The 23,591-nt window shown below is 43.5% G+C and overlaps 1 protein-coding gene across 1 annotated transcript; it reads right to left on the bottom strand.

Annotated features, from left to right (window-relative positions):
• Window positions 1-1,163: 1,163 nt before the first annotated feature.
• On the bottom strand, window positions 1,164-4,495 carry LOC121724078. Its single transcript, XM_042110423.1, has 9 exons — window positions 4,396-4,495; window positions 4,057-4,276; window positions 3,628-3,901; window positions 3,358-3,538; window positions 2,893-2,970; window positions 2,563-2,811; window positions 2,282-2,453; window positions 2,040-2,188; window positions 1,164-1,946 (listed from the first exon to the last, which is right to left on the bottom strand). Exons 1-9 carry the CDS (start codon window positions 4,493-4,495, stop codon window positions 1,777-1,779), a joined length of 1,593 nt encoding a protein of 530 aa, XP_041966357.1. The 3' UTR covers window positions 1,164-1,776.
• Window positions 4,496-23,591: the final 19,096 nt, after the last annotated feature.

Below are 23,591 nucleotides of genomic sequence, written 5' to 3'. Positions count from 1 at the left end.
TGCGATGTTGTCTGGGCCTGTTGCCTTACGGGTGTTAAAGGGGCCCTATTATGGTATTATTTACTGTTTATTATTTAATTTGTTGGGTCTAATAGAATCGATTTACAAAGTTGAAGTGTCTTCGGCCATATTAATTTTCATCATACGTCTATCAGTATTACAACCCCTATGTGAAACGCCCGGTTGCTGAGAATTTTGAGGGAGTTAGAATTTTGGCGCTGACAGAAACGTCTCGTCAGACATTTGTAAGTTAGGCGATTATGGCGTCAGTGCTGCCTTACCAATTTGAACCAGAATCCGACCCCGAAAGCGATAATGGAGCTGATGGAGCCAATGATGAGCGCGATGTTAGTCGTAGATTGGACCAAGACGTTTCACTGTGGTAAGTTTTTGTTTATTCTATTATCCACACCTGATTTACGAAATGTATCTCTATAGCCTAGCGTCTAATTTAGCCCGAGGCTAGTAGGCTACTCGTACTAACAAGCTTTATTTGCCTGCCTGACATGGAATATAAGTGAACTGCTTTTGTCTGCCAAAAATAGTTAGTTCTATAACTTATAACATCTTTGTTACTTAGGTGCACTTGTGGGAATTGTGCCACTATGCCTAGTGAAGTGGAGAACGTCTGCTGCAGAGAAATCACAAAGGTAAAACTGATAACTGTAACTTTATGCTAGGCTACTACTCGGTTTGGTGTTTATTTCTATGGACTGACCTAATGTCCTAGCATAACATCCCCTTTAGATGAGTAGCTTAGGCCTACTAGTGAACTAGGCTACGCATGTTTATGACATCTCTAGCATAAAGCATCAGCATTACACTTGTAATGGTAAACGAGTGATCTCACCAGTTCATTGTAGTCTCAGCCAGGTGCATACTGTATTATAATCATTGTTATGTAAAAAAACTAATCAATGATACATTTTTATAATTAATATGTAATGGTAAACGAGTAATCTCACCAGTTCACTGTAGTCTCAGCCAGCTGCATACTGTATTATACATCATTGTTATGTAATAAAAAAACTAAATCAGTAATAAATTTTTTTTGTAAATAAAAGTCTGACAAGAAAACATGTTGCTTCCTGAATCAATATTGTCCATGCAGTCATGTAGCACTCTGAACAATGATGATGCCAAGGTCACTTGTTACACAGTAGTAGTTCTTGTCTTATTTTCTTTATTAGGTAGTAAGACGAATGAGCCAAGTGCCAATACCCATAATGTGCATGACGGAACATCCAGGCCTAGAACCTGTGTGTCTAAATCCATACAGTCTGCAAAATATCTACAACATTTACAAATATGATTACGGACCTGTTAGGCACAGAACAGAAGAAGAGTAAGTTACTTTGGCTGTAATAAGCTCTTACTAAACAAAACAAAAGCATTATTCTTATGTAATTTGTATGCATGTAAACATTGATGACAATAGTGCATAGCTTCTTCCATAGAGTATGAACCTTTGAGGTAATATTTGAAGAGTTTGGTTTCAAAACGCTATATCTCCATTTTTAAAAACATTAAAAAGTCATGTTATTCAATTGTGTATTTCAGATAATATCAATCAACTTGCTGTTTTGTTGTTTTGATTGAGTAAAGGTAAATCAGTTAATGCCCAATTCAGGCGTTTGAGGCATCTTGCCTATCGCAGCTTTGTAAGCTGGTGCTGGGGCTACTTAGGACCTAGTCGTCGGGTCATCATCCCGTCATGTGTGGTGCAGCGGATACGGCAGCAGTTCCCGTCTGGTGATTACATAGGCTTCAGACCACCTATTGATTGAAGTGGGAGACGTGACGGGCAACCAGCTCAGCCTTTGGAGTTTTCGGGAATTCTGCTGAGAGGTCTGGAGGGATGGGGATGGTCTTCAATTCCTCTGCAAAAGATGTAGGGTCCTCAAAAACTTCCTGCATGAGCAGCCTCATGAGTTCACGTACATAGTCTGGAAGATATAGCATTCAAATCCAATAAATGTATCCATAACAATCTGTAAACTGTTGTGGCTGTATTTAAAGAAACTCTTTAACAAACTTACTGAAGGTTGGATTTGTTTTCACGGGCTTCACAATGCCTTCCCCCCTCTTCGCCTTTGGAAAAACAACCTTGAAAACGGCCTGTCCTGTAGATGTTGTGGCTTGCTCCCGCATAGCATTTTCATTGTGGTGCATTGCTGCTAGATACAACCTATGGTAACAACACAGCAAAATGATTAAATACATAGAATGACTGACAGTCATCTCAATCAGTCACTTTTAAAATAATGACATTGTGTATTACCTGCACAACATTCCCATGAAGGGGAAAACTACATTCTTTGGTGCAAAACGTAGTATCAGGCTGTGGAAGGACTCTAGTGATGAGGTCTGGTGATGGTGGCTGAGTTTCTCTACATCCTTCAGGACTCTCTTGTTGAGCAGTATTTTCTCAGCTTTGTGAAGTGCAACTGATCCTTCAGTAAAATAAGAACATGTGGTGAAATATCAACCCCCCTGCATCACAACAAAAGACTGGAAAAATGTAATACTTGATTTTCTGAGTAAAGATAATTTGGCACATACCAGGTTGTAACCATTTGCTAGGGTCCCTTGAGACGTGGTCGGGATGCAGACATTTGGGGAAAAGGGGGTCTTCATGAACATGAACATTTTGTAGGTGGTTTAGCAGTGATGTCCATTTTGCCACCTTTTCTGGTCCAGTGCTTGATGACGTGGCACACCAGTAGACATGGTTTTTGATGCTCTGTAGCCACTTCTTCAGAACATCACAGTCTTCATTGTGCGAAGCTTTCTCAAGTTTCTTGGACAAACCTGTTTACCACACACACTGATTATACAATCTGTTAATTGCTAACTTCAAAGTTTAGGGTATGAATTAGGAAAACACTTTACCTTTCTCAAAGTGCCAAACGTCATAGAACTGAGTTACGCTGCGTTCCCTCAGAAATTTCTGGATCTGTGGATGACGGTCTGTCAATGTAATCCACCTTCAATCCATTCGACTCCAGATGATCTAGGCATCTTTTCAGTCCTTCCTTCTCCATATGATAGCTGCCACCTACTTCATTGCTCTGGTAGTGAATGGTCATTACAAACAAAAAACATTAGACAAAATCACACACTTAAGATTCAAATTCAAACAAATCCAAAGAGAGAAACATACCTGAACAAGTTGGATGTCCATAATGGTGTTGCTCTCCAGATTCATTAGAGTGTAGCTGCCAAACTTTGCGGAGTGCCCTAAAAAAATGTATTACAGAGTGTGTAAAGCTTTTCAGCACACCATCAAGGGATGTCATATGATTCAGAATGCAAACTAATAATGTAGTTGCCAGACTATTTCAAATTTCTACAAACCTGGAGAATCAGCCCTCATGTCTCCTCCTACTGCAACCACCCCACCAAGGTGCAATTGATGCTGGAAATGACTCTGCTGATCCATCTTCCACTTATGAACAATAGCCGGTTCCATGTAATTCCTTGCATGCCTTCTGAAGGTGTCATACTGAAATATCTGGAGTTGCATGGCCTTGCACAGCTTTAAAGAAAAGACAAATAAGAGGCGTTTTAGACCAGTTTAGTTCATCACTAGAAAGATTCACATGTTTGAAATGGTAAAATGCTTACCTTTTCCAGTTGGATGAAGGAGGTCCCTGTAAAGTAGGTAGCCGCAGAAAGTTGTAGGTTGCCGACAGGGGTACTTCCAACCATGGGCTGACTCTCCCACTCTCTGAAGTAACTGCAGTGTGGACATCGCTGAGTGAAAGCCACATAGGTTCCCATCCTTCGTCGTTGGAGATTACAGCCCTTCTTACACACTGGACAGTTTTCAAACAGCTGTTTGAGGCAGCTTTCAAAAACAATATACTTTTCCTCATCATGTGTGGACTGTGTCTCAAACCTAACAGATTAGAAACACAACATAATATTAGCTTTTAAATATGTTTTCTATAATAATAGCAATGTTGTATCGCTGGTAACCATATACTGAAAACAGTAGCCAATACTGCTTTTAGTACAGCCAATACTAAACAGTAGCCAATGCTAAAAACTTACGAGATGTCAGATTCCTCTGTAAGTACAGAATCTCCAGGGTTGTAAGTCGAGTCCAGAGGCTCCTTATGAAATTCATTTGAGGAGTCGCTCTCCTCCTCGTCCTCCAACTCAAGCCGTGGTCTCTTGCTAGGTCGACAGCCTGGGCCCTTTATTGGTGTAGACGCCAGTGGTGAAATTATTCCAGTGCCTACACTGAGAAGAGGCAGCTTTGTCTGGATACCTACGAATAATATAGACAAATCTTATTAGAAAATAAAAAAATAATTCAGCTGATGATTTTGTCCTGGTACTGAAGATATAATAGAGTAGACCTTGGTTAACAACTACATCACACAATACCTTTGCTTCTCATGTGTGCCGTTTTCAGCGATCCCATGGACAACTGTGTGCCGACTGAAGTCGTCTTCAATGGCGCACTTTGTACTCCCACAGAATGCATTCCCACGGTGTTACTTGTCTGGGTTCCCGCCGAAATAAGCTGAGGAGAGTCGGTCTGACATCCGACGTGCTGGAAGGGGCTATATGGGGCACTGGAGTCCTGTAATTATAACACCAAAATCTGTTACGAAAATAATTTTATACAACCTAACAGTTAACATCTGAAACAAAAACTATAACCATTCAACCAAATACCCCTCACATAGCTGACGTTAATTGTCCGTAGACGGACTCTGTTACCGTTTAGAATTTGTTTGAGATCCCCCGCGAAAACTAACGTTAACTTATAACGTTAGGCTACAAATAGCACCAGTGACAAATTAATCAGTCTTGCGTCAAGACTACAGACTGAATTCGCTCTACTTCAACATGGTAGCCTCACTATCAGAGCTAACTGCTACACATTGGTTTATTTATACCACTGAGCTTGCTTTTAAGCTACTGTAATTACACCTTTGCTCAGCTCAGACCACGAACTTAGTCAGCCTCTAGCACTAGCAGTTAGCTATCTCCGCTCGCAAGCTTGTAGGGTTAATTACCCAACTAACGTCAACCTTACACACAACAATTTTTGTTAATATCACAAAAGGTTTACTTACATGTCGAGCGACATCTTCACCCATAGGGCCACACAAAGTTGGAACAGCATCTTCCCTCAGAGCAAGCAGCTTCGCAAATCCTGTGCTGAACAAACTCAGGTTGCTGAAGCAGCCATCCGTGAAGTGACGGGGACACAGAAAAATGGTCGGTAAAGTTGGGGGAATAGAGTTAAAAATAAACTCTAGCCAACAGGTACGTGTAGGCTCTGCCTTTGGCAAAGCATACAAGGGAGACGTCCCTTCACAACGAAGAAAACACCTTCTACCCATTGCTAACCGAAACTTTACTTGCTGAGAAACGCGAAATCGAACTGTTCTAGACTAACTGTGAAATCATCTGATGACGCTGTCCCATTTACTCCCAGCAAAAGTACGAGGTTACGTCACCTCGTACCGGAACTAAAATAAAGCAACGGCTGAAATTCGCATCGAGGCGTTTCTAGGCAGCTCAGTAGTCTGTCTTTGCGATATTCATTTACTCCCCCCTAGTGGTTACTTTTGATATTGTGTCTTTGCCGACCATTTACATACACAAAAAGCTATGTAATCCACGATAGGACAAGGAAAAAACGAAAAAGCATAATAGCACCCCTTTAATAGCAGCAAGTGTCCTCTTCACGCTGTCGGCAGAGGCACAGGGGCTGCTTGTGTGGAGGGGGAGGGGTCCTCTGTTGGCAAGTGCTGTTTTGTGCTTTAAAGCGAGCAAAGAAGCGGTTCAGATTGTTGAGCAGAGGGATGTTGCTCTCACAGCTCTGTGGCGCGGGCTTGTAGTCCGTGAGGGCCTGAATGCCCTGCCATAGGCTTTGTGCGTTCCTGCTGTCTTTGAAGTGGGTGGTTATCTTATGAGTGTATTCCTTTTTTGCTTCCTTGATGCCACGGGACAGGTTGGCTCTCTCTGTTCTCATGCCAGCTTCATCCCCAGCTCTGTAGGCTTTGTCTCTGGCCCTCAGCAGCCTGAGGACATCCCCTGTCAGCCATGGCTTCCAGTTAGCCCGAGTGATGATGTCTTTTGTGTGGGTCACATCATCGATGCACTTGGTGATGTAAGAGGTTACAGTGTCTGTATACTCCTCTATGTCTGTCTGGTTGTTGTAAGTGGCTGCCTGCTTAAGCATTTCCCAGTCTGTTGTGTCAAAGCAGTCTTAAAGAGCATCGGAGGCTCCCTCAGGCCACACTTTTACCTGCTTACGAACCGGTTTGTTTGCTTTTACTCTTTGTCTGTATGCAGGCATTAGCATAACAGTGATATGGTCAGAAAGTCCAATGTGGGGGAGGGGGGTGGCTTTGTATGCTCCTTTGTGTGTAGTGTAGACCAGGTCCAGGATGTTGTCTCTCTTGTTGGAAAAACAACATGCTGGTGTAGCTTTGGAAGAACAGTTTTAAGATCTGCATGGTTAAAATCTCCAGCGAAGATGGTGAAACCATCTGGGTGTGCCGTCTGTTGTTTACTGACAGCCTGGTACAGTTCACTAAGAGCCGCATTCCTATCGCTGTTATTGTTGGTGGGCGGGATGTATACTGCGACTAGCAGAATCGCAGTAATTTCCCTTGGCAGGTAAAAAGGACGGCACTTTATGATCATAAACTCTGCCAGTGGTGAGCAGTGTTTGCATACTACTACAGTGTCCCGGCACCATTTGTCACGGATGTAAACACAGATTCCTCCTCCTCGTGATTTTTCTCCCTTTACAATGGCCCTGTCTGCTCAATAGCATGCTAGCTGCTCCAGTTGTACAGCAGAGTCCAGAATGTTGTCATTTAACCAAGTCTCAGTGAAGACGAGCACACAGCAGTTACTCACTGTCCGGTTCGTTGATCTCAGCAGTCGTATGCAATCCATTTAGTTGTCCAGTGATCGCACATTTGCCAGGAGAATGGATGGTATGGCTGGGCGAGTTGGGCTGGCCGCTAGCCTGGCCCGGACGCCTCCGCACTTGCCCCTCTTCTGCTTCCTCGCACACCGCTTCCGGCGCTTTCTTTCCGGGGGAGGAGTAGCAGGCGAGTCCGGTGTTGTTGAAGGCTGGAGTAGTCTGAGTTCCTTTAGCGTCTCTGTTGCAAAGTCCAGAACGCTGCAAAACTTGCTTTTGCAGATATCAAGTAGAAACTGCTTGCTGTAGCTGCGAGACGAACACGTAAAACTTTCGGACAAACACTTTTTAAACAAACAAAACACTTAGACTGATAATGAAAAAGCTTTGTATGTCCCCTTTCTTCATCTTGGGTGACATAGCTGATCTACAAACCACAAAAAGGGGCAAACATGTGCATGCTGAAGGGCAAAGGGAATATCAAAATGTTTTACTCTGGCCTTTTATGGGGTATGTATTGGCAGACAGCCCTGGTAACTTACCGTTGTCGTTGACACACCCGCTCGCTTGACTGCCAGTGCAAAGTAGCCTGTGCTTTGACACTCACCGTGCGTGTAGCGTGTGTGTCAGATAAACCTTCCCCCCCTCCACGTCGGTTTTTCAGCCAATCAAGTGACAACGTTTCTTGTACTGTTGTGCTGGCTGTCGGAATGATCAGCAGCACAAATGAGTTTGCTAAAATATTGGTGGGGACAATTTTGTCATTGACACTATTGACATATTCAGGGTTTTTCTTAATGATCTGTTATTTATTGTTAAGCGCTCTAAATAAATTATTTCAAATTTACTCGTGGTGTGGCGTGTGCCCTTGTGTTTTGTCTCGTCCTTGAGTCAGGACGTTACAAAATGGGGGCTCGAGTCCGGTCAGTTTAAATGGCTTGAGAGAACCCGGTTAATTTGACCGTAATTAATTTGTAGGCTACTTGTTCTTTGTTGGTCCATCTGCTTTAGGCAGTGGTTTTGGTTGCTTCTTATTGGGTGATACCGATGGGAAGCTTTGACCCGTGTATAAATACCCCTCATCGGTAGCCACATGAAGAGGTAGGTTTACTGTAGTGAGAGTACTTTGCGGGTAGGTAGCGTAGATAGTTGGGGAGCGCTCCAAATTGGTTGCACGGTAGTATTTTCCTTTGGCACTTGCTGTGGTTTGATTATGTCGGCCAACGGATTTGTGAGATCTCCGTCTTGGGATGTGTTTTATAGTTGCACAAAGAATGAATTGTTGAAGATTGCGGAGCATTATCAGCTGGCGGTTACTGAAAAGAAAAAGGATGCCAGTAAAGGTAGGCTGCGGTTGGGTTTAATTGAGAAGGGAATTTTGTCAGAAGCTTCTCCAAGTTCGCCGCCTGACAGGGGTAGCGCGTTGTCTTTTTGATCAGCAAAAAGATTTGTTGTTGCTGCAGATTCAGCGCGATAAACTCAAGTATGAGACCGAAATGTCTAAAGTGCAGCTGGAAAAAGCTTGTTTAGATATGCAGAACCTTAAATTAGATATGATTAAGGAGGGTACTCTGCCAGAATCAGCAGTTAATGAGTTGTCTGTGGGCTCGTCTGATACGACACAGAATTTGAGATTAGTTCCGCAATGTAATGAGAGAGATCCAGACATTTTCTTCATATTGTTTGAACGAGTTGCGGAAGCTAGGCGTTGGTCTGACACTGAGCGTACACTTTTGCTGTCTTGTGTTTTGACTGGGCGGGCGCAAGAGGCTTATTCTTCTCTAAGTAGGGAAGACAGTGGGTGCTACGTTAAGGTTAAAGACGCCGTGTTAAAATCATATGAGCTTGTGCCAGAGGCTTACCGTGTACGTTTTCGTTCTTGTAAAAAGGAAAATGCACAGACTCATTTGGAGTTCATGCGTGAGTTGAATAAACATTTTGCTCGTTGGTGTTCTGCCCAAGGAGTAAGCACTTTCCAAGATCTGTCTAATCTCATTGTTTTGGAACAATTTAAAAATTCTGTGCCTGATAGAGTTGTTACATATATATTAATGAACATGCTGTTAAATCCGTTGACGAGGCTGCAAGGTTGGCTGATGATTTTGTCTTAACCCATACTGTTTTTTTTTCTGATCGGCTTAGTTCTGATTCTAGCTTCAGGCAAACTATTCGTTCTCGTTCTCCTACATTTAATCGTAGCTCAGATTTCGATTTGTTGTGCAATTATTGTAGAGAAAGAGGTCATTGGAAGAAAGACTGTCCAGCACTGAGATACAAGTCAAAACATTCTGGTAATGCACATGGTAAACCTAGTGCTTTGGCAGCGCCAGTTCCATTTGTTGGTGGGGAGCAGCAATTGGAAGCCCCAGCGAAGCCAAGCATGTTGGATCATAACATGGTGACATTTTCTCCTTTTATTACAGAAGGTTCTGTGTCTCTTGTAGGCAGTGATGAGCATGTTCCAGTGAAGATCTTGTGAGATACAGGGGCAATTGATTCATTTATATTGCAATCGGTCTTGCCTTTCTCACAGTGTTCAAATACGGGAGTCGGGGTGTTGATCCGGGGAATGGGTTTGAACACTTTCTCTGTTCCTCTCCACAGAGTCGTCCTGAAATCTGACTTGGTGCAGGGGGAAGTTGTGCTTGGAGTACGGCCGGCTTTGCCTGTTGAGGGGGTGCAGTTGATTCTAGGTAACAAGCTTGCAGGTGAGCGTGTGTGGGCTTCGTCGTCGCGTTCGGCAGTTTCTCCTCCGGATCCTGTTGGTCCGGACCAGGATGTAGTAGTGACTGACATTAGCGATGCAGTGTGTGTAGTTCCACGCGCCGCAAGCCGTGCTGCTAAAACAGAGGAAACTAAAGAGACTGAGGTTAGCTTTAATGTGTTGCCTGTGCCTGATCTTGCCAATCTACCTTTTCCTTTGTCTGTTGATGATCTAAGTAAGGAACAACAACAAGATTCGGCCTTGTCAGAATTGTTTGCCTCTGCTTTGTCTGGTGTTGATGCGTCTAGTACAGCGCGTGCTTATTTTGTGCAGAATGGGGTACTGATGCGCAAGTGGGTTCCGCATGGGGAAGATTTTGTGGGTGAACCAATTGTTCAAGTCGTTGTGCCTACTAAGTATCGCCATTCCGTGCTCCAGGTTTCCCATGATCAGTGTGGACACCTGGGTGTGCGGAAGACCTACGATCGCATTCTGCGATATTTCTTTTGGCCACAGTTGAAGAAAGATGTGTCTGCATACATTAAGTCATGTCACACTTGTCAGATAACAAGTAAGCCCAATCAGACATTGAAATCAACCCCATTGCGTTCCATACCTGCCATCACAGAGCCGTTCGAACATCTTATCATAGACTGTGTGGGCCCTTTGCCACGTTCTAAAAGTGGTAGCAATTACCTGTTAACAGTAATGTGTTTAAGTACAAGGTACCCTGCAGCCTATCCATTGCGCACGATTACAGCTAGATCACTGGTGAGGGCCTTGTCTCAGTTTATGTCTGTTTTTGGGGTGCCTAAAATCATACAAAGTGACCGTGGTTCCAACCTGTCATCCCATTTGTTCGCTCAAGTTTTAAAGCAGTTGCGTATACAGCACAATCAATCCACGGCATATCATGCGCAGAGTCAGGGGGCGTTGGAAAGTTCCACTCGACGCTAAAATCGCTGTTGAGAGTGGCACCTCAGATCCGCCAAAGAACTTGGTGGCATATGTGAATGGGTTCCGGGAAAGACTGTATCGTGCAAGAGAAGTGGCAAAACTCAGGTTGGAAAAGGCTCAACAAAAGATGAAGCGCTTATATGACCGTACCGTGGAGAAACGGACTTTTGAACCTGGCGATCAGGTTCTTATTTTGCGTCCAATAGTCAGCTCTCCATTTGAGGCTAAGTTTGAGGCTCCATTCACCGTCCTTAACAAAGTTTCAGAGGAGAATTACTTGGTTTCTACTCCTTCACGTAGGAAAGTCACGAAACGAAACGAAATTGGATTTGTTAAAAGGTTATTGGCAAGTGCCATTAACCCAGCATGCTCAGGAGATCTCGTCATTCATTACACCATCAGGAGGATGAGTCCGGGGTCCGAACTGTGCAGGGTTCCATGGTGGGACCCCTGTTCCATGGGGGAGGGTGTGACGAGTACATGGCGTCCTTGTCAGCTTGTGGCGTCCTCGTCAGATTGGCCTGCTCATCAATCATTGTTTAATTGATTAGCACACCTGGTGTTCAGGGTCTTTAAAATGCCATTCTGATGCTTTGTGGGAGTAGAGCGGGCGTAGGGCTGTTGGTGGCAGCGACAGACCTGAGTCTGGGTTTTGTTAGGTTTTGGGTACTTGTTTTGTTTCTTTATTTTAGCACTACTACATTCACTCAATGCATCCATACATTTGCCTACACCACTGACTATTGACATATTCAGGGTTTTTCTTAATGATCTGTTGTTTATTGTTAAGCGCTCTAAATAAATTATTGCAAATTTACTCGTGGTGTGGCGTGTGCCCTTGTGTTTTGTCTCGTCCTTGAGTCAGGACGTTACAGTCATCTTAAAATTTTGATTAGGACTAGTCCTTAGCGTCCCACCCTAAATCACTGCACAGAGGAGGCGATGGCTTAAGAACATGCAAACACCACATGATGTGAAGTCTCTCCAGCAGCTGCTTGGATTTGTTAACTATCTCTCCAAATTCTTACCCCACCTTTCAGATGTGTGTGAGCCACTCTGGCGATTGACTGACAGGGATGTTGAATGGGCTTGGCTCCCTCAGCACGATGCAGCTTTGCACATCATCAAGGATCTAGCCATACGCCACCCTGTCCTCAGATACTACGACCTCAATGAAGAAGTCACTCTCCAGTGTGATGCAAGTGAGACAGGCCTTGGAGCAGCCCTTCTGCAGCATGGACAGCCTGTAACCTTTGCCTCAAGGACGTTGACGCCAACTGAACAGAGGTACAGGGAGGGAATTCAAGCCAAACCGTTGCAACTTTGCCATCAATCATTATGTTAAGCCCGCCTAACGTCTCTATACACAATGTGATTGGCCCTATCGAACTTTAATTTTTCCAGCTCGCAAGCCAACGGAGAGTTGGTAGACTAGCCCGGGCAGCAAATTACATTTGCTGCCGCTAGGGTGTGTCTAGATTTCTAGGCTAGAAGCCGCTACGAAAACTTCAGTCACTTCAATACCAGAGGCGTTTGAGAAAGTTAAAAAAATTGTCAAAGATAGCCCCAAAGCGAAACAAATCAACGACAAAATGATTGCATTCATGGCGCTTGATGATCAGCCCTTCTCAGCGGTAGAAGACACAGGGTTCCGCGGCCTTGTAGAACATTTTGAACCCCGCTATACTATCCCAAGTCGGTGCTTCTTTTCAGATGTTTGTCTCCCGGCTCGGCATGATGTCATTGCTAAATACATACACAGCATACTCACGACAGCGAAAGACAACAGTTTTACCATGGACATATGGACGAGCGATGTTAGCCCAACAAGTATGCTGAGCTTGACTGCACAGTGGCTGAATGACGAGTTCGAGCTCGAGCTCGAGTTTGAGCACAAGAATTCCCTGGCTCTCACACTGCAGCGGCAATCTCTGGTGCTTTTGAAAACATGCTTGAACAGTGGCACTTGACCATTACATTACATTACATTACATTACATTTGGCTGACGCTTTTTAACCAAAGCGACTAACAACATGGTAAACAGTAAGTTTACCAAGGAGAATGTGCATGTTGTGATCAGGGATAATGCACGTAATCTGGCAAAGGCTATAGAGGAGAGTGGTGTTGCTAGCTTGGGTTGCAAATATGCTCAAACAAGACGTATCAACCCGCTGGAACAGCACGTTTTATATGTTGCAGTCTTTGATAGAACAGAAACGGGCAATAGCGGCATATGGAGTTGATCACGAGCTGCCCGCATCTCTGACCCTCAATCAGTGGACTCTGATAGAAAACATGGTGACCCTGCTTGAACCATTTGAACAGTTGACCAGGGACATGTGCTCATGTGCCACAACAGCCAATGTAATCCCTTCAGTAGAAGCTTTGAAACGACTGTTGAGGAAAGAGACATCAGACCACGGAGTCAAAACATCTAAAGCCCTCCTTACACTGACAGACTTTGGAAAGATTTGCAAAGATTTGGAGAAGATTTTTGAAAGACTACAGTCTCAGACCCTCTCACATCTAAAAACAAGTAGTAGAGTTTTAAGTCACAGACTATGATTTTGCAGATTTTACTAGGGATCTTGCAGGGTCACTGCAAGACTGCAACTAGATTCCTTTAAATTATCACCCATCGTGCAATAGATAAACAGGAACTGAAATGATAGCCTACTAAACTCAAAGTCGTATTTTTGTGTTTCTGCAGCATTGTTTCATGCGTGACATTCCTAACCGATATAGAGTTGTTCTGTCACGTGGAAGAGCCGACTAAATATGTATGTATAAGAAATGACAAATATTATAAGCAGTGATGGACAGTAACGCGTTAGAAGTAACGCGTTACTGTAATCCAATTACTTTTTTCAAGTAACGAGTAAAGTAAGGGATTACATTGCAAAAACAGTAATTAGATTACTTTTACTTTCCTGCAAGCAGCCTGCGTCACTGCGTTACTAAACAGTGATTTTGCCATAGACAGTAAAAGAATTTGGGATTTTGCCATATGGATTTTGTGAGACTAACTCGTGACAATGATGTAGGCTATAGCTGCGAGACATAGATGTAAACAACAGACACGTGTGTGCAAGACATGGAGTGCGGGAGAGAGCGCGAACATGGAGCATTTAATTCATTGCAGTTCAGACATTACGAAAAAAACACAGTACGCTGTACACTATGCGTGGGAAGAAAAATGTTGTCTACAGCGAAAAATTCCACCTCAAATCTGAGCAAGCACCTAGCAAGCCGGCACAGGAATGTGAAACTCATTGAGACACCCCCAGATCCCGACATGACGGCTGCAGCAACAGGTGAAAATAGACTTAAGAGGACGTTGCGGGTTCCCTGTAGCCTACTGGCCCGTTATAAAAGGAGCCAGGGCATTATAATATCTTGGCTACATTCACTGTGATTTGGAAAATGGGCAAAAATATGATGTGGTCTTTGCCTTTTTGTAATGGGGCTGGTGAGTGTTGAAGTCTTCAATTTGTTTCCCTTAAACAAGCGTTTCTCTACTGGGTCGCGGAGACATGCCAGGTGGGGCGCGAACTGACGTGAAAAACAGGAGTTTTTTTCATCTGTAGCCTAGGCCCAGGTAGCACCCAATCCGCAATGGACGCACTGTGTTAATATGGAAGCGCACGTGTCAAGGCAGCGTGAGCGCATGTTTGAATCTGCAAGCACGTTCACTAATGAACATTTCTTGAAGCTGGCCTAACTTAGCGATATATTTGGAAAGCTCAATGAGTTAAATTTCCAGTTACAAGGCAAAGACAAGCACCTACCTCGCCTAGCAGATAAGATTACTGCATTCACCAAAAAACTTGAGGTATGGGACAGGCGCCTCGATCGCAACAGTATGCCTTTGAGAATCTGAGTGAAATCGCTGAAACGTCTGCCACTCTTGTGATCCCATGTATTAAACAGTAGGCCTACATCACATCCCTGCAAAGTTTATTTCAAAAATATTTCCCAACCAGCAGTGCTCAGTATGACTGGATTATGAATCCATTTAATGCAGCATGTTGGTATTTCATTGAATATATTGTACAATGCTGTAAAATATTGGCCTATGCTTCCTAATATGTTGCTGGAAAACAGAAATATGTGTGTTTAATTTACAATGGCACATTATGTATTTATTTATTATTATATCTGCAGCACCAGCTGATTTTAATTCCGCTGAAGAGGATATATTTAGAACTTGTCATTATTTCAATACATTTGACAATTTTGAGCTTGACCTACCACTTTCTTAGACCGATGAGGGACAGGTGGGGCTCGAAAAGGCCCCCTTGATCAAAGTGGGGAATGAAAGAAAAAGTTTGAGAACCACTGCCTTAAACTAAGCATTTACATGAAGCACAGTAGCCTATGCCGATTGAAACACATTCCACTCAGATAGGTGCTACCAGGCTCATATAGGCTATCACTTTTAATTGCAAACAGAAAATGTCTAGCTAGCTGTTTATACCAACTTAATATCATGACTATTGCTAATATAGTGCCAAATGTGGAGTTTGTGGACTAGCCATAGGCTTATATTTGAATGGAGCTGATCATTATGAGAGTTGTGTAGATGCTCTTAAAGTGACAGCGCACCATTTATAAATAAGTTAAACTGCATCAAATTAGTAGTATTTCTTAATGTTTTAAACTAACAGTTCTGCTTTGGGCACTAAAATAGCCAGCAGCCGCACTGCACACACACAGTTCAAACACATACTGTTCTTTGACATTAGAACAGCCTAAATGTGGCATGCAACAGCATTTTCTGTTTTGGGAAATGCATTACTCCTATCTGCACTGCAACTGTTAAAAGATGTAAATGTTAATAGAGACTTTGGTTTTAATAATTTTTTTGCTGTATTTTATTTACATCTATTCGAATGAAGGAGTATACACACCAAAAACTAATAAAACCAAGTTTTAAAAAAGCGTATTCAGGTTGTGTATAGCTAGTGTGTTTTTGTAAAGTAACTAAGTAAAGTAATCAGTAAAGTAACTAGATTACTTTCTTGAATAAGTAATCAGTAATCAGTAACTAATTACTTTTTCCAAGTAACTTGACCAACACTGATTATAAGAATAACAAATAATCATATAGGCTACAGCTGTCGCCTACTTTGCCCCTTCCTGTTTGGTGTTGGAGAGAGGTCACTATTGATTTTTATAGTTCACGTCACTATTTGCATGAGCCACGACTAGAAAGACTTGTGATAATATCAATTGTCGTAACGGCAAAACTAGAAAAGGACTGACTCCGACTGACTTAACACCACTAAGATTGGCACCTTACACTTAACAATCTAGTTGACGGGAGCGTGCCGCGATTCCAGTACAACTCCCATGATTTCTGTCCGACTTTGGAAATTTAGTCGCCGACTCTGAAAACAGACCAAAATCGTACAATGTAAGGCCGCCATAAGCAGACACTACTGGAGGCCGTAAACAAGCGATTCAATTATGTTAATTCAGAGCCCCTTTACTGCTTTTCAACAATCCTTGACGATACAAGGACCGCTACTTTGACCGGTGTGTAAAAGTGTCAGCTGTGGAAATGTTTCGACAAAAAGTGGAAAAGAACGTCCAATGCAGGGATAACTGATATGATGGAAACTACGAAACACCAAAAAAGCAGCCCCGGAGAGAAAGAAGCTTGTTGCTGGACATGTATGATGAGATTCTGGATGAGAACGACAGCATGACACAGGAACAGGAGGGTAGTCCGGTACAAACAGAGGTAGGCAGTCGTAGGCTACGTTTTTTTTTAGGTAGCTGTGTTTACTTGAGAATATGCCTATGACCAACATAGTAGTTGTTTACAGTAGTTGTGAATTCGTAGACATATTCAACAGAACGTGTTCTTTATCATTCCCTTTATAGCTGCAAGGATACCTTGCAGAATGTCTTATTTCACAAGACCAGAGCCTGTTGGAATATTGGAAAATAAATAAGAGTCGCTTTCCAATACTGCGCAGAAATACCTGTCGGCCCCTCCTACTAGTGTGGATAGCGAGCATCTGTTTTCTGCAGCTGGCCATGTGATCGATGAAAAGCGAAACAGGATTGCATGCGAGAAAGCAGAACTTTTGTTTATTTAAGAAAAACCTGCCACTCATGTCTTCCAAGTAACACACCACACCCTATCCCCTACCCTACTGATGTGACACACACACACACGACAGTCTAGTCCAGAATACAAAGTACTACACGTTAAGTGTTTTAATGGCAGTAGAGTCCCTGAGGGTAATTGTTGCGTCATGGTATAGAAGTTTTTTCAAAAATGTTCTAATCACATATTTGTGATCGTACTCCCAGGGGCCCAGCTGCATCTGATCACATATTTGTGACCGTACTCCTCAACAGGTTAATTGAAAATGTGAAAGTTACTTTGAATTTGTTTTTGATCTTATCTTCTGTCAGTGGGTCTATGTAGGCCAAAGCATTAGTTGACAATTTAAATTAGCTTTCTTGTGTTTACATGTGAGAAAATAAAAAGGTAAATCAAAAACCTTTTGTACCCTTTATTTTTATATATATATACAAATATTGGTTATCGTATTGGTATCAGCCACAATAAACCAATAATTATCGGTTATCGGCCCTAAAATTCCATATCGGTGCATCTCTAATGTAAAAGACAATTCAGCAGGCATGGCATACCCCACACTGTCTTCTCAGACAATGGCCCCCCTTTTAACAGCGGCGAATTTCAGCTGTTTGCCGAATATTGGGACTTCAAGCACGCAACCTCATCCTCATATCACAGCCAAAGCAATGGCAAAGTGGAATCAGCAGTAAAAAAAAGCTTTTACTCAAAAGATGTACCATGGATGGAGAAGACACATGGAAAGCAGTGCTGGCATGGATAAACACTCCAACAGAAGGCCTTAACAGTTCACCAGTTCAAAGGCTCATGTCAAGGCACACCAGCTCTCTGCTGCCTATGAAGATTGCTCTTCTACAGCCAAGAGTAGTGAAAGGTGTAATTGCGAAGAAAAGTGTTTGTAACAGCCCTGCCCCCTTCCAACACCAATTACCAGACTCTACTCACCATCCCCGGTCTACTAATGAGTCACTTATTTCAGTTAATCCCCTGCACCTGTCCACGCCCCTATTAAAACCCTCCTGTTTTTCCTCTCTTTGTGTTGCCTCGGTTCAGATGCCGAAGGACTGTTCATTACTGAACCTTGGAAGCTGGACTGTTCTCATTGCTTGTTCTCCATTTTGCCTGTTATCTCCTGTGTGTTTGATTAATTGCCCTTGTGCAAGTTTTGTTTTGGAAATTAAATACAAGAGTCCTGCACTTGTGTGAAGTCCGTGTGCATTATTCGCTGGCGCTACCCAAACTGGCTATGTACTCCGGTAAGAGAGTCTCTGCAACCTTTGGTATTGTTCAACAGATTTATTGAAATCCGGTTCCAGCAGGTGAATAAAGTGCTTGTTGCTTCCAATGGTATGTGTTCTTTGTGTGTTTAAGTGGGGGGGTGTTTGTGTGTGTGTGTGTGGTTTTCTGTAAATAAAGAAATACAGAATATATCAATGTAAATTGTACATAAAGAATATAACATACATAAATATATATATATATATATATATACACAATATACAGACTAATGAGCACTAAACAATATTCACTCTGCAATATACATAATTGCTATGCAATAAATAATTGCTGTGCAAACAACCAAAATGCTGAACAGCAATGGGAATCATCAGAAGCCAATGCAATAGAAATCTGGAGTTGCAACGTGTCTTTATAAACATTAGCCACTAGATGGCACTCTAAGACCACGAATGGAGCATAACAGTAGCCTTCAGATCCAATAGTCATGTGACCGACTAGTGGCGCGAATATCACGGTGAAATGTGCTTCCACAACTAAATTGGCAACACTATCGCGAGTGCAACAGTTGGACTAATACTCAGCAGAATCGTAATTCACAAATGTACAATATGAAGGTATATTGGGTGCAAAAGTGGCGAGCACATTTAACTGCAGATTTTGCATGTGCACACTAAAGTCATAAATGTGTATCAGTAAAGTTGAAGTTGTACATATTTTTTTTATATCTTGTTAACACAAAATAGGGGCTACCGGTTCACAAATCCTTTTTACAGGTACACAAATCCTATCCTGTGAGTCACAACTTTCAAGAGTCACGCACTCGACACTTTTGCTCCAATCGTTGCAGCGCAGTTTGTGCGAAACACATTTGCACATCCGTGTTTCATAATCTGAGAACATGCACAACATTCGTGCATTTGTAAACCCAAATGTGAACTAATGCATCCGAAGTTGTGCATCTGAGAAATAATTTCTCATTAATAAAATTCTACAGATCGCTTTGATTTTCTTGCACGACTACAAGTCAATTGATACAAGTGCTCGAATCTGCTTCTACGAGTGACGATACTTTTGCTCCTGGCTAGGTGATATAATAGGAGCAAAAAGATTTGTATGTGTGCACGTCGAGCAAATCGATCGAGAAAACAAGGCGGCCGGATCTGGATCGTGCTCAGACTACCATTGCCTGCTCATAAGGTAAGTAACATGATAATAATAAAGAAAGTTATCTTGTTTGTTGGTTTACATTATCATGACCGCTATGTTTAGCTTAGTTTACCTGCTTGCTAAATCCTCCAGTGCCAGATCAAGCTAGCTATCGCTAGATAAATAACTAGTTTAGAAGTACAGAAATATAACACTGCCCGTCCAAAATCGCTGTTAGGACACGTTCTGCAATTTTCGAACAGCTGATCTTGCATGAAGACTATTGGATAGTGCTAGGCAGCAATTGTTTGCTGTGCAGACATTATTGTAACGATTTGATAGCGACACACACAGTTGTCCAATCAAAAGGTTTATTAGCTGAGAACGAGAGCACACAGACCAAGACCAAGACAATCCAGAACACAATACACACGGGGCAGGTCAAGTAGACACACACACTACACACACAGGGGAGGACGCAGCCCCCCACACAAAAAGGAATACACATGAGGGAAAAATAAAAGGGAAACATGTTACACTAAAGACACTAACTTTACACTTATAACTTAAGAGAAATACAGACATAAACCCCCCAAATGTTTGCTCTCGTATCCCAGGATGCCCTGCGCGGGAGAACGCTAGCACTGTCTTTTGCGCCGACGTTACATAGCTCACCCAACAAGCCATTGCCGTCCTCGGCAATGCCCACGAGGTAGCCACATGCTAACGTCGGCGCGCGTCGCCCGTCACTCAGTTCAGTGCGACAGTACCGCCAACTCACGTGGGGTGCACGCCGCAGGAGCTCACTCAACGGGGCGCCACGCTGCTAGCAATCCAGTACGGGCGTGCTAGCAGCCACGTGGCCGACCCGCTCGTCACCAGCTCCCTCTCAGCAGCCACCCTCAGGCTGCACTTTCTGTGGCGTGTCACCGCGGCACTCCTCCTCTCCTGGCAGGGCCCTAGGTGGTCTTTTCAACCGTCGACACTGTACCAAGCACCGGGGTTCGAGGGGGGCCAGATGAAGCTGCACCAACGCCACTCCGCTCCGTCGAGTCGCCGACCAGGACAGACAGGCACCAACTCCGCAGCAACCGGACCGCGCTGAGCTCTCCCGCTGCAGCTACCGTCTTCGGCGTCCCTCCTCGTGTTGCCATCTCGCAGAGCCGTCCTGCTCTGCTCCCGGCCCGTTCCACTCCTTTGCGGCCTCGGCGAAGGCACGACCCCCGAGATGGCCATGCTAACGAACTCCACACAACAAACTTTTTTTTTAAAGGCGCCGGCCAACAGGCCAACTAGAACGGGCGCCCACACAGCACGGTGCCTCTCACACGCACCCAAAAGTTTTAAAGTTCAGAGTTTAGAGGGCCTTTCCGTCGAAGCTGCCCCACCGTCGTGAGTTCGCTGCCCCCAGCGTCTCCGCCAACCGTCCGTCGTCCAGGAACCTCTTCCTCGCCGCTCTCCCTCGGCTCTGCTCACGCGTCGCGGCTCGCCGTGGAGTCAGCGCCCAGGCCAGCGTCGTCTTCTCCGCGAACGCTTTTTCAAGCCCCTCTTCCGGCAAGATCTCCTCCCATGGCAGCAGGCAGGTCCAGACGACAGCTCCTCTCCTCCGTCGGAGGATAGAAGGCCCCGAGCTTTTTAGCAGCCCTTACAAGGGCTCTCTCTGGATCCTCTTGCGTGGGCCTCCACCCAGTAGTATGGTATTCCATTCCCAGCTTCTCTCGCTGGGCAGAGGCCATGTTCGAAAGTCGCTTCTGACACCAATGTAACGATTTGATAGCGACACACACAGTTGTCCAATCAAAAGGTTTATTAGCTGAGAACGAGAGCACACAGACCAAGACCAAGACAATCCAGAACACAATACACACGGGGCAGGTCAAGTAGACACACACACTACACACACAGGGAAGGACGCAGCCCCCCACACAAAAAGGAACACACATGAGGGAAAACTAAAAGGGAAACATGTTACACTAAAGACATTAACTTTACATTTATAACTTAAGAGAAATACAGACATAAACCCCCCAAATGTTCGCTCTCGTATCCCAGGATGCCCTGCGCGGGAGAACGCTAGCACTGTCTTTTGCGCCGACATTACATAATGAATAATAAGGTCGTAAAACTTAACACCGCACACCGCAACATTTTTTTCCTCGCTTTGTGCAAAGAAAAACTAAATCGTGTGTCCTTCATTGATAAGGAAACATACTGAGGTTACTTACTTTATGAGCAGGCAATGGTAGTCTGAGCGCGATCCAGGATCCAGATCCGGCCGCCTTGTTTTCTTGATCAATTCGCTCGACGTGCACACATACAAATCTTTTTGCTCCTATTATATCACCTAGCCAGGAGCAAAAGTATCGTCACTCGTAGAAGCAGATTCGAGCACTTGTATCAATTGACTTGTAGTCGTGCAAGAAAATCAAAGCGATCTGTAGAATTTTATTAATGAGAAATTATTTCACAGATGCACAACTTCGGATGCATTAGTTCACATTTGGGTTTACAAATGCACGAATGTTGTGCATGTTCTCAGATTATGAAACACAGATGTGCAAATGTGTTTCGCTCCAACTGCGCTGCAACGATTGGAGCAAAAGTGTCGACTCTTGAAAGTTGTGACTCACAGGATAGGATTTGTGTACCTGTAAAAAGGATTTGTGAACCCGTAGCCCCTATTTTGTGTTAACAAGATATAAAAAAATATGTACAACTTCAACTTTACTGTTACACATTTATGACTTTAGTGTGCACATGCAAAATCTGCAGTTAAATGTGCTCGCCACTTTTGCACCCAATATACCTTCATAGTATAGGTATTACTATTACTACTGAATGTTATATTTGTGCAACAGGTTACTAGCATTACAACAGACATGAGCGTGCTATACTGCAACTGTAGCATACTGCTACTAAAGTAAAATACCGTCATGTTGACTACACAAATCAAGATAAATCTAACACCAGTATGGAAAATAGTTGTACACTTACGTTCTCAATATCGCACACGGCAACACAACATAACTTTTATCTGGTTAACGTGCAACATTAACCCTTTAGGCGCCAGAGGTTTTTTTCCGAAACGTTCGATTTTGATATCTTCATTTCAAAAGGCTAGATAGAGACTTTCTGTAAATTAGAGAAATATTAAGGATGACCCAAAGTTTATGTAGAGATTAAATGTTTATATCTAATTTGCATATTATGATGTCATATGGTGGCGGCCATCTTGGATTATAGAATTTTCATGAAAAGTTGCATGTTTGAATGATAAAACGCACCACTTCTTTTCCCCCAAAATGTCCCTCACCTTCTGTATGCTATATTGCACAATACTGAATGCTCAGGTAAATAGTAAGTAGTAAACAAACTGTATAAATCATTACTAATAAATGGCAGAAACAAACCAAATGCATGTAGCGGTAGGCTGGCCTTTTGCTGTAGAGATTTTCCATTTACTACATACAGTAGGCACTCTGATTCCATGTATGGGGCACATATATATTATTCAGATGACACAAACACAAGTAGACAAGACCTGTTTAGTTCAAAAGCTCACTTGCCACGGCAAGGCACAGATCAGGAGTGAGATGACGAGACAAGACAAGAGATTTGTTTTCTTTTTGTTGTTTTTGTTGATGTTTTTTTGTTGTTTTTTTCTTAGCTGACAAAGACACACACATCACAAGGACATGAACACACAAAAAAGAACACATGTCCTAAATGGTCAGGGAAATAGATAAACAGTGTAAATCATTACTAATAAATGGCTGACACTTTTTTTTTTTATGTAGCAGGCCTTTTGCTGTAGAGATAATGACTATCCATATCCATATCCTATCCATACAGGGCCGGCATTCCCATCATCTTGTGATAGACTATGCATGGCCTAATGGCTCTCCTGCCCCGTGTCACCACCTCTGCTCCTGTTGCGAGCAGCATGGCCAGATCTGCCTCGTGCTCGCATCGAGTGGAGAGAATTTGCGCAGCTCGGACTAGGCCTACTGTCATTCTCATTGCGACTCCCCACACTGCCTCTACATTCCCCCCTAACTGTCCTATGAGCACTTCGACCTCGTCTAACATACCCAGTGGCATTAGACAAAGGCTCCACCACGTTACTGTCGCCGCGATTGCGGAGAGGCACACGTTCAGAAGACAGAAGCTAGCGCTATGGACATTAGGCTACCTCCAGCCTCGTTCGCCACACCACTAACACCCTGCTAACTTCCCGATGAACACTCCGAACCCGTGAAACATTATTCCCACCAGTGACATTGGGCAAACGATTCAACGTTTGTGCTTGGTGTAAGCTAAACTATGGAGTAAACTCTCACTTTGTCCAGCTGCATCATTGCAAGGCAGGGACGCATCTGAAGCCTCACTAAACGAATCACCGTCATTTTCTGAAGGCAGATATTCCCCTTTCAGAATCAGGGTCCGCGAATAGAAGACCCAACACTTCATTTCAGGTAAACTTTTTTGATGCCATTAGACGATAATCTAATGCAAATACTCGCTGACG

This window comes from Alosa sapidissima, chromosome 11 (genome assembly GCF_018492685.1).
Source record: "Alosa sapidissima isolate fAloSap1 chromosome 11, fAloSap1.pri, whole genome shotgun sequence".
Classification (NCBI taxonomy): Eukaryota; Metazoa; Chordata; class Actinopteri; order Clupeiformes; family Clupeidae; genus Alosa; species Alosa sapidissima.
The sequence above is the reverse complement of the archived record's forward strand: the minus strand, read 5'-3'. Positions and strand labels throughout refer to the sequence as shown.

Excerpts from the sequence above, each read along its gene's own strand:
- LOC121724078 (XM_042110423.1), bottom strand. The coding sequence starts at position 4,495 with ATGCATTCTGTGGGAGTACAAAGTGCGCCATTGAAGACGACTTCAGTC. Across the intron at positions 3,539-3,627 it reads CCTTCATCCAACTGGAAAAG|CTGTGCAAGGCCATGCAACT; the intron begins GTAAGCATTTTA and ends TTTTCTTTAAAG. Across the intron at positions 2,971-3,357 it reads CATGAGGGCTGATTCTCCAG|ACCGTCATCCACAGATCCAG; the intron begins GTTTGTAGAAAT and ends TTACATTGACAG.